Source organism: Tiliqua scincoides, chromosome 5, assembly GCF_035046505.1.
Source record: "Tiliqua scincoides isolate rTilSci1 chromosome 5, rTilSci1.hap2, whole genome shotgun sequence".
Lineage (NCBI taxonomy): Eukaryota > Metazoa > Chordata > Lepidosauria > Squamata > Scincidae > Tiliqua > Tiliqua scincoides.
The window spans coordinates 55,457,074-55,468,981 of record NC_089825.1 but is presented as its reverse complement, the minus strand read 5'-3'; the positions used below and the strand labels follow the sequence as shown (position 1 = coordinate 55,468,981).

The 11,908-nt window shown below is 44.2% G+C and overlaps 1 protein-coding gene across 1 annotated transcript in view; it reads right to left on the bottom strand.

Annotated features, from left to right (window-relative positions):
* Nucleotides 1-8,535: 8,535 nt before the first annotated feature.
* ITPRID1 (ITPR interacting domain containing 1) overlaps nucleotides 8,536-11,908 on the bottom strand; it is a 38,352-nt gene continuing 34,979 nt past the window's right edge. The window contains exons 12-14 of the mRNA XM_066629182.1: nucleotides 11,243-11,354; nucleotides 9,331-9,675; nucleotides 8,536-8,592 (exon numbers count right to left, since the gene is read on the bottom strand). Of these exons, the coding sequence (XP_066485279.1) occupies nucleotides 8,536-8,592; nucleotides 9,331-9,675; nucleotides 11,243-11,354 (514 nt within the window). The remainder of the gene's footprint in view (nucleotides 8,593-9,330; nucleotides 9,676-11,242; nucleotides 11,355-11,908) is intronic.

The window sequence follows — 11,908 nt, the reverse complement described above, 5'->3', positions numbered from 1 at the left end:
TTAGACAAACTTGGCACACTGATGCCATTGAGGGAACAGGCAGGGAGTCTTCTGTGGCTACTGAGTACATGCCAGTTGTGACCAGTACTGACTATTTTCGCCCATAGCTTTAGACAGACATTTTGTTTGGAATGCAAACAAACAGACCAGCTCTCTGGAAAGCAGGAGGAAAGGTACTGCCCAGTTGGCAGCTTTATGAATCAGAGTCCTTTAACCATTCACATGAAAAAGGCTTAACTGGGGCCATTCCTTTCAAATAGTCAGTGGCACCAGAATTCCCAACAACTCGTTCCCATTTCAATACGCCTGCTATTTAATTACCACATATGATTTCACATATTCAGTGCAATAGTTCAATTCAAATTACGAAGGAATGACATGTACAAACTTTGGGGATTCTAGTTATCTAATACCCGCTCTATCTTTCCTATAGGCCAATGGAAACCATATCCTCTTGTATCTGTCACCTTCTGTATACTGAAAGATTAACTTTTTATTAGAGAATGTTTCAGTTTCATAAGCATAAAAACAACTGGATAGCAAATATAAGATCCCGGAACACGGTTACATACAGTGAGAGAGTGTTGTCATTCGCAAACACAGAGCATTCAAGTCTGGTATGTAGGTCCGTTCCAGGGGGTTACATGGGGTGAGTTGGAAGTCCATAAGTCACTATATTCAAGGCTAGAGCGAGACGCGCTCACTCCCGCCTTGCACGTGGCCAGCAGTGCCAGGCCAGGCTTCTTCCGCCGAGGGCAGCCTCCGGTCACGGTTCCTGGATCCAGGGGGTCCTCTGTGGGTGGCCTCCACAGTTGTCGCCGGCGTGTCTGGCTTCTGTATACTGAAAGATTACTACATCCAGTCCTATCCAACTTTCCAGCACTGATGCAGTTGCAGTGCAGATGGAAGGTAAGGGAACAAGCGTTACCTTGAGAAGGCTTCCATGACTGTACCCTCACTGCAGGATGCAGCACATGTACCATTGATATGGCTGCATCAGCGCTGGAAAGTTGGATAGGATTGGGCCCACATATCCAAATAAAATTGGACATGAATATTATATTCATATTATAGTCATGAACATTGAAATGAGATTTAAGTTAGCTATGAGTACTTGCATTTATTTCAGTGGTGTTTAGTCATGACCAACCTTCTTTGGATGCAACTCATATTGTATTTAACACTGAACTTTGTAGATCCAACATTATAAAGTCCCAATAGCACCTGAATACTGCATTCTTACTGAAACATGCTAAGGTCCCTAATCTCTGTTTCTGGATTCAATTTGGTAACATGTTAATTTTTGAGACATTGCCCATGGCACCCTCTTTTTATTCTAGAAGTATGATCTTGCAAAAGCTGTGGCTCTTAAGCAAATCACAGCAAAAGACCAATAAATAAAGAAGAGGCAACACAAAACCATATTGGTGTATCTTTCAACCATTCACATGGAAAATGCATAACATGGCCCACTTCCAGTCAATCCTGTTGCTCCTAGCTTTTATGTCGCTTTAATTTATTTTTGTGACACTGTGAGTCATTTTATTCATTTAAAAATTGACTTAAAAATGGAAGATAATAAAGGAAGTGTCCAGCCCCAGGCAGGGCGCCTGCCCCCCCCAGGGGTGACAGGCTTGATGGGGTCCACAAGAGGTCACGGCTCTCAGGCAAAGGGGTGGCTCCCCCTTTGCAGGCCCAGAGCACCAGGTCTCAGATAGGCTATTCAGGAAGGGGGTTGCTTCACCCTTCTCCTTCTCCTCGCTTGTGGCTCCTTGTAGGTTCACAGGCCAGTGAGCTTCCTCACGAGCCAGCCTGCTCGCCACCACTGACCTTCATCCCTGGCCTGCTCCTGCCATATAAGGGGTTTGCCAGTCCGCTTTGGACCCACCCTTCCCTCCCTCCCTGGTGTGACAAGGGAGGATCCTGCCCCCGTTTCTCCTCCTTGCTCCATCAGTGCCTCTGTTTCTCCTTGTACTCAGCTCGTGTCATCTCTGTCTTCCAAAGCCTTGTCCCCAGGCGTGGCTGTTTGGCCGTGCTTAGCTTCTCTGGGCTGTGGGCCCTGTTGCAGGAGCTCTACAGCCTCACCTGAAGTGCTGCCAGCCAGGAGGGGAATTGCTGCCCCCTGGGATGCTTCCAATGACATGGGTGCCCCACCGGAACCTGGACAGGAAAATAAAATCATAATAGTAGACAAATGCAGTGGAAAAGTACACGAACAAATAAACACAAATATTCATGCTGGGCTAAGGGCTGAATCCTGTGGGCCTCCAGCGCTGACATTGGGTGTTGCAAACATGCTGTAAGGTATGTCCACAACATTCAGAGAGGAAGGAGTGTGGTGCCAGCCCTGTGCCAGACAGCACTGCTCCCAACATCTGACGGACACCACCTGGAGTAAGGGAAGAGCTTCAGGTGGTAGTAAGAAATTTTGGGATGGGGAAAGGCATTCCAGGGTGGGCGGGAGGGCAAGGATGACTGCAAAGCCTGAGATGGAGGTTCTCAAGTCTGCAAAGGAGCCGGCACAGGCTTGAGAAACCCCATTGCAGGGCCGAGCCTAGGGCTTTTCCTCAGAGAAACAGCGATCATCATAAATCCCTTATGCTGGCTTCGGACTGTCACAAAGGTGCTGTAAGGACATCTGCAACAACTTGGGAGTCAGGGGGGCCAGCTCAAGAACATGCAGCAGCCAACGAAGGCCAGATCTGGCCTCCATGGCACCTCCGAAAGGTAAGATTGCACTGGTCAAAGCCAACCTGTGCAGATGGGTGGGTGGGGAGGGGGGAAGGGCAGAACTGGGTTTTTTAGGGTGGGGAAGGGTGGGGGGGAACGGCCAGTGGGTGGACTGGGCTTAGGAGGGAGTGGGACCAACCTCCGGCACTGAGGTGCTTTTTCTGGTTGGTCCGGTTCCTTGTTACAAAACCTGCTGCTTCCATCCCTGAGTTTGTGGACTCTTTTGTTTGGATCATGTTTTGGGCAGATATTTTATATTTTTAAATTATATTGCTCTGCACTCCAAGCCTCTGGCGGTTGCATAATATTAATGAATGAATGCATAAAATCTGTTCAGCCCCATAGAGGTATATTCCACAGCACCCTCTTCAGATCTCAAATGTGTGTGAGCTGTTCATGCATCTCAACAGAGCATAACACCCACGGTATTGTTTCCTTTATGTGCATGCATAACAGTGGCTTGAAGTGGTACTTTGTGGGATAAAAACAGCTTCTGCTGAATGTAATCAGAAGGTGTAGGGAAGATGTTGTGTTATTACAGGGCTGTTGTTATTATTGTGCTGTTGCCATCACTAGGCTAATTTTAGGACCAGAGATAACATTGAACTTAATGAAAGTTCCAGGTTATTTTGCCAGGACTATATTTCAGGAAAGCTCCTAAATCGAATTGCTGCCTAGAGAGTCTCTCTTGCCTGTGGTTTTAATTAAATGTATATTCATTGACACATTGAGAGGGGGAGGAAAGGACAATGACTGGAATTTCATAGCGGTAGGTTTCATGAAGGCCTGTGTAAAACAGCATTTTTCTTTCTAGCAGGCAAAACAACAGATTTTTTTGTTGTCTCAAAATAGGCTATCAAGTGTTGTTATCTATTGTTTTGCGGCATTGTGAAGAGACACATAGAAAGCATTTAGAAACATGGGCAACTTGGCAAGTGACTAGAGGAAGGGGAGGATTGGGGGTTTAGCGCTTAGTCTCTGCTGTAGTTGCTAGCTTGAATGTGTCTCTCCCCATCACAATTTATAGAAAATGAATATGTCCAGTTGTCCATACTTTTCCAAAGACCATTCCTCCTGCCTCCCCTCTCTTCCTCTCATCCCATTGGGGTTAATCAAGATTCTGATGATGGAACCTCTGGAACCACTTGAAACCTCTGGTCCCTGACCAGAGTGGGCCTCTAGGGGGCCTCTAGGGACCTCTAGGAGGAAGGCAGAAGTGCCCAGAAGGACTCTTTTCTCCCTCCTCCCTCCCTCCCTCCTTACAGGGGCTCTAGAGGCTCCTGAGCGAATCCCACTGGTTGCTGCCGGAGTTGCAGCAGGATCAAAGTTCACTTAAGAAAATATAGACTCACATGTTATCTCTAGGTTTTCATAACTCTATGTGCAAGTTGCATACAAAGTTATGGAAATCTGACTCACCTCATGAGTCTACATTTTCCTAAGTAAACTTTCAGTCCAATCCTAAGATGCCCTGGAGCAGGCAGGCCACCTGGGCTGGGTTGTAGCGCAACTTGGAGTAAGGGGAATTCATTTGAGCTCAGGGTGCCTTGATTACAGGAAGTAGAGAAACTAAGGGGAGTTTTTGTGTGCACAGGATCTACCAACCCACAGGAACTGGAAGAGCAGGATGAACATCTGCTGCTCTGCACTAGCATGAAATTGACTTTTTCAGCCTATATTGCACAGTCTGACATGCTTCAATTAATTAATAGTATTAAAATATTGGGGGGGCATGCAAATAAGAAGATGCACATGCTTCTCCCATACACAAAGTAGGTTGCTAGGGTTACAGTGTTCTCTCCATGGAGGATGATATCTGAAAGCACAACCCTTGGGAGAAGGCAAATTTAGAAAGTGACTCAGCAAATCCTGTATTAATGATTTTCACTAAGAGGTGTCCAGATGCTATTCCTTTAAAATTTAGCAGCTTGGCTAAGCTATGAGAGTGCTCTGTCCATTTTCCACAGACCAATCACCAATGGCACAATCCTGTGCATGTCTACTCAAAGGTCAGTCCCACTGAATTCAGTGGGACTGACTCCCAGATAAGTGTGTATAGGACAACAGGCTAAGGAGATATTACATACCAATAGAGTGTCTATATCAGCCTATTTTCAACCTTTTTCATCTCATGGCATACTGACAAGGCACTAAAATTGTCAAGGCACTCGGTGTCAAGCAGTTTTTTGATTGACAAGGCATACTCCACAGCTCACACCCCCAAATGACCTTACTAATGAATGACCCTCCCCCAAACTTGTACAGCACACCTGTGGAATCATTCGTGGCCCTGCAGCACTAATGTACCATGGCAAACTGAGGACTGGTCTGTGTGTCCAGATTTTTAATCCATTGGCTTTGAATTAGGCATTTAGTATCTTATCTTTATGATTTTTGTTTGTTTTAGCCCTTTGGCATCAGAGGTAATTTAGCACTGGGGCTGCACATTAAATCACTTTAATCAGTAGGTTGAGTTTGGACTTATGGAGCTGGTTGGTACCTTAAAAGTTGTTCATAGTTCAATCCCCCTCCTCCAACTTCCTCAAAATATGTCAAATTATTGTTGTCATACTTACTCACTGGTGTGCAGGGTACTTTACACATTTTGTACTATAAGCTTCTCACAGCAGGGTTCTGCCCTCTTGTATCTTGCAAATTGCTTCTTCAGCAATGTCAACTCAGAAGTAAGCCCCATTGTGTTCAATGGGGCTTATGCTCAGGAACATGTGGATAGGATTGCATCCTTACAGTCTAGCGGTTGACAGAGGGGAAACAGCACAAAAAGGGCAGAAGGTAGAGCGGAAACAGGGAAAGAGTTTGTGTTCATTTCAGTTCCGTGTTGTTAAGCGTGCAGCGCAATCCTGAGCTGCACATGGGCTGGCACAAGTCCCTTGCACTGACCCAGGATGTCGCAAATGTGCCGAACTGCAGACTCTGGGGTGGGCGAGAGGGAGGCATTCCAGGGTGGGCAGTGGGTGGTGGGTGGTCCCAGGGGCAGGTGGGTTGGGAGCAGGAGGCTGGCTCCCAACCCCTGTTGCTGGGGTGTTTGGAGTTGATTGAAGTCTCAGGAGGTGGCACAAGTCTGAGGAGTTCCATAGGGGCCAGTGCACCTTACCCAGGGGTAAGGGGAAAAGTTTCCCCTTACCTCTGACTGAGCTGATTCTGGCCCCTATCCTGCACTGGATACAGCGCAAGGCTTGCCTGTTCCAGCGCAGGATAGGATTGTGCCCTTAGTTGTGTAGGTTATTTAGCCCTCCAATGAAATGAGATTGAAAATGCAGGAGAAGGTTACAGAACAAGTTAACAGAACAAGAAACTTAAATCGTATCAGAGTGAAAGCATTCAATTAATGCCAGTCAGTGTGAAATGGTTCTAGTTTGAATTGGTAACAGTGATGTGAGGATATACTTTTGACATCCTCTTGACATTTTCATGGTAACAACAGGAGGGTGTCTTTTTCACAGGCTTCAGGCTTTCAGTGTCTGTGCCTGACAATGGCTGCAAATCAGCTGTGATGCAGAGCTCACTTCCTATGCTTTTTAAATTTAATCAGTGGCTACACATCTGTTTCCATTTGTTTTAACAAAATATGATCAACAACCTAACAGATCTGAAGTGATGTAAACTGTTTCGGTGTGTCATTCAAGATTGTCTAGTAAGAAGTTAAGACTAGTAAAAACACAAACTGTGAAAAGGATAATGTATTGGGCTTTCACCTTGAAGTTATTAGGACAAACACATGATGCTTTCCTTCAAGCAGAGCATGCAGCACTGAGCAGAAATACACATTCAGTTGAGATTTAAAAAAAAGAATAGGCCAATGATTTTAACAAGAGCGTGAACAGATCTTGTGCTTCCCATCTGCTTATCCTCAGGAGCTCAGTAGTTAAAACAAATGGAAATATCCCCCATGTACATGTTACACATATCTCAAAGCATGCCTGGTGTGCTCTGGTGTGCACAGGACAGAGGTGTGCAGTGGACACTCCCTGTAGCCTGAGAGAACCATCTTGCTTCACACCCTTGATGAAATGGCCCCAGGCGGAAGGTAGTGTGGCTTGGTCCAACAGCTATCTTGGGCCTTTACTGATGTCAAAAGGTGCACACCGTTAAACACGGAACAAACAAAATGGAAATAAACCAAGGCTGCATTTGACGATGTTCAGTGAGTTGCTTTGTGTGTTGAAATGAAACAAGAGAATCACAACAGAAGTCTTTTTCTTCATTTGCTCAGAGGCTTTTTATTGCTAAAATAATTCAGCTCTCACTCTGCTGTTAGGTTACTTAATCCAGTTATGCAGGCAAATGATATAACGCTCCCTCTTCCCCAATAAGTTACATGACTGTACATTTTAAATAGCAGTGTAGTCCTCTTCTAGGTTTCTCACAGAAAAAGGAGGGAGGCATGTTGTGTGAGCATCTTCTATCATTTGTGAAATTACAGGACCAACCAAACTCTGTTCCATAAACTCTGTTTTTGACTTGCAGTGGTAAGTTGTCATTTGTTACGAGTGAAACTGACCAAAAGTCATATCAAGATTAGGCCAGGATTAGCCAGCACAGAACTATATTCTTATTCTGAAGAATTAACAGCCTCAGGCAAATGACCCCCCCCCCCCGGCCCTGATCCAGTGACAAACATCTGGCACAGGAATTTCCTTGCCATGGTGTTGGGGGTTGCAACAGGCTATTTTGTGAGAGAGGAATAACCTCTAAAACAATCCTCTGATTTTTTTTATACACACAGGACAATAGCACGGTTTTGTTATATCTGCTTTGAGAACTTCCTCATAATCACAAGGGCTAGAAGCATGCGTTAGTGAATGCTAAAATTCTGCTGTGTTGCAGAATCTGACAAATTGATCAGACATGCCAAAGTCCAGCAACCATGACAAATCCTGGAGTGGAAGTTGAGGATAGTACAGCCAGATTTCTGGTGCCCCTATGGAGAGCAGGGTGATAAGCTAAAGCAAAGCTTCTCTTGTCATCAAGTGGGAGAAGAATTCTTGTTATTTTAAATTCTAACCAGCAGGTGGTGCTTAACAGCAGGAAATCAAAGGCCAAAAAGGCAGCACTCAATGGAGAAGGCCCCTTTGTGGTTAATTGTGCAGGAACCCCTTCTTTCTGTCCCCAGTCTTATATGTTACAGGCTTAAAGAAGTCCAAGGTACTGCAGTAACAAAATAGTAATCATTCTAGATCAGTGGCTCCCAACCTGGGGTACATGCACTCCCAGGGGTACTTCCCAGGACCTTTAGGGATACTTGAAAAAGAATTAAATAATGGTGGAAAAAGACAGGCCTGTGTTAGAATGCTTTGTGGGGCTGGCAAGGCAGGAAGAAAGGCTGCCCAGCTGGCTGCAAAAGCCCCAGCAACTGCTAGTTTCTGGTCATCGTGTGTTATCGGATATGAATCAGTAGATGAAAATATATAAATGTGAAATAACAGCAACTATATTAATTAAAAATATTTTGCTAATATGAGAGGTGCAATTTATGGAAATGGGCTGCCAAGTAGTACACAAGTGAAAAAACATTGGGAACCACTATTCTAGACAGTCGTCCATGTAGGTCACATCTTACGATGGTTTGTTCAGTTCACACCTCTTGCCTTGTCCATCTATCTGTAATCCAAACCTTTCCTCATGGATTTTTCCAGTAGGCATACATACATTCAGTCCCTCATATATTCTCCCCTGAAAGCAACGTTCACATTTATGGAAAATTCTCAGGTATAAAGAACAGAGGCATTCCAATTTCTGGGAGATGCTTTAAAGTTCTCTGGTAGGAAATTTCACTGCCCTTCATCAGTCTCTTCCTTCTGCTGTATCATTACTGAAGGAATTCCTGAAAGATTTCTTCAGCTGATAAAAATAGAAATAAAATGTGTTAGAAGTAAAAAAGCAAACAGGCCAGATTTGTGTTTAGAAAAATATAGCATTCAAATTGAGACCTATGTAAGCTCATGAAGGGGCAGAGGACTGAGGAAATGTGGCATCATCCATTTTAAAAAAGGCAGCTGTAGCCTCTGCTCAGATTGCCAGAATCTGCAAAGAACTTCTGAAGTTTGTGTGGGTGAGGGAAGAACTCGGTGGAGAATCTGAGAAAAAGCAGGAAAACATGGTGTTGCCTGCCATTCAGTTTCCTAGATTCCTAAGCAATCCTACCCTCTACATTCCTCCAAAGCTGAAAATTAAAAGTTCTAGAAACCTGACTGGATCCAATACACAGCATAACAGCTCACAATGCCAGGGTGAGCCATACTCAGAGACTGCATCTGGTTGTTCCCTGGTTGAATTCTAAATAGCCAACAGATGCAGCCAAAATAGGGAGGCTTCAGGGCAAAAAAGACCCCTTTCTGTTAGTGTCAATGGGAAAGCCATCCAAAATGGTTCTTTTGGAGCAAACAAACAAACCCCCAAACCGCAGTGACAGCTCAAATTCACCTTGCATCTATGACAGGTGGTAGTTTGCTCTAACTGGGACTGTTGCTATAACTTTAGCCTTCTATAAGACTCTGCTGGAAAATTTGATAGCATTGGGCCCTCAGGCACCAGACACAATTTCCAGTTCTCCTTCAATAACCAGGAAAAAAAACTTACATTTTGTATAAAGGCCTTGAAGTCCATTTTTTTCTGAGAATGACCTTTTGTTTCCTTTTTACTGGCTTGACTGGGGTCTTCTATTGAATTGATCTTGCCTGTTGTCAGAGAGGAGCCATGCAGCTTTTTTTTCCTTCCTAAGGAGGCGGAGGGACTTGATGGGACTGTCGCACTTCTTTGTGGAGGCCCGTGGTTGACACCCTTGGAACACCCAGGTCTGGGGAAGGAAGCAGCAGCAGCATCTGGAAGTGGAGGTTCATTCTGAGCTCCTCTTTCTTCCCTCCAATCAGAAATTCCCAGTTCCGCACACAAATTCGACTGTTCCCCTAACAACTGATCCAGCTGCTGTGAAGAGGACCGAGATGTGCATTGAAATGAAAATATATCTTAAATTGATAAAGATGGACCAACAAATGTTATACAACCCATCATAGTGAAGTGATGTTCTTGTTGCTTTGTTATAAAGGAGGATGCTGTTATCACCAAGTGTTAATAATGTTCGTCATTGTTTAGAGCCTTTTTGAGCTAAATTAACAATGTTCAATGGTGGCAACAAAAGAGCAGAGCTGAATTTTCATGTGTTTCAATTTCCAGGCCAAACGTATATGTTGGATGAGGGAGAATTTCTCATCAGACAGCTATGCATATTGCATAAAAACCCCAAAATTTTTCTCCACTATATGCCAGAAGTCACAGACACTAATGATAGCTTAAAGGGCGTTGGGCATAAGCTTCCAAAGGCACACTTCTAAGGGCCAACCCAGATACGACACAAGTGCATGTCTGGATAGGGGCCTGTTTTTAACAAAGAAGCCGGTTTAGGCCTCAATTTGGAATATGACCATGGTATGGAGATAGGAGATGTTTAAGCCTTTACTTCCACATCATTTCCCCCCCCCCCCAGCTAGTTATCTTTGAAGATGCCATTTGCAACAATGGCACTTACAGGATTAAATAACCATTTCTTGATGGGGGAATGTTGGCAGGAAGGTGGAAACCCCTGTGAACTAGGCAAAGTTTGAGCAGAGGGAGAATAACTCTCCCTATTTATCTCAGCATAGCATTATAGGCGTGCCCCCATATCCCTGGGGTATCCATTCCACAGACCCCTGCAGATAAAGAAACCATGGATACAAGGGACACCTGTTTTAACATGCTTTAACATAGTTTAAAAGCTTATCAGGTTGAAGTGTATCTTGCTTAACTAGGTTGCTATAAGTATTTAAGCTTACAGTGTGGTATGAACAGGCTGCCAGCAGCCTGAATACTTGATTAATCTACCTCTTAACGCTAAACAGGAATCAGAAGTTAACCGCTTCCTGTTTAGCATTTTCAGCCTGATTTTGTCACACTGTAAGTTTAAATACAGCGACTTGTCTAAGTAAGATACACTGCACCCAGGTAAATTTTTAAATAAGGTTAATGTGTGTGGGGCACCCATGTCTGCAGATAATTGAAACCACAGATACAGAATCCACAGCTATGGGGGACTGCCTATATTTCCAATAAAACGCTGATCTGTCTCTTGTCTCCTGTCTCATTTTTAACATTGTGAACACCTTAAGCAATGGAACCCCTTAAAAAAATTCTTTTGCTTTGTGAACTTAATGTTGAAAAGTAGTATATACAGTAAATATTCTAAATAAGAACAATAGCTTAATCTTTTCTTATGGTGGCTCATATGTATTATTGATTATTACTGTTACCCTGCACATGCCCGATCTCATCTGACGAGCAGGGTCAGGCCTGGTTAGTACTTGGATGGGAGACAGCTTGGGAATACCAGGTGCTGTAGGCTTATAGCATAGTCTTTCGAGACTGAAGGTTACCAACCAACCAATATTGACAGGTAGTGATCAAGCAGAACACAGTGCCGCTCATCAAAAGGAATCAATCTGCTTGCAGAACATACCACTAGAATCCCCTCTTTAACCTGTCGGGCACGCTCCTGCAATTGGCATTCCAGCTCAGTCAACTCTCGACGGACAGCTTGCCGCAAGACCTGCAGCCGACTTCTTTCCTCACTGTGGTCGGTGGCAGGAGTGACAAAACAAAAAGACGGCTTTGGGTTAAATCCCTGTTTCCCTTAATACCATCAACATGTGTTTCAGAGATTGGACTTGCCAGGTGGGATCACGTCCATGTGGTTTTATTTCAAGTAATCAGCCACACAGGTGAATATGGCCTGGCTTAAGTGCAGGTACATCAATGCAAGTGGCTTGCAGAATAGCACTGCTGAAAGGCTGTTACCAGGATTATTAAAATCAGAATTTGTCTTCAATTCACATATCTAAAGGAGCAGGTTAATCAAGCTTCACTGAATCAAAATATTTGTATCCATATTAGGGATGCCTGAGTCTTTGGCTCAAAATAGTGTTGTGCATCTGCCTGCATTTCAAGCAAGTGCTTGCAAAAATTTTGAGACTTTGTGAGTGGTTGATTTGAATCTTTGGAAAGGCTCAGAGGTGCTTTCAAATGCTTGAGCCTTTTGTAAGTGATCAAATCACTCACAAGGGACCAAAACACAAAGCACTTCCTGCTATGGACACTGCCCTCTGCCAGTCTCCTTTTCCTAAAA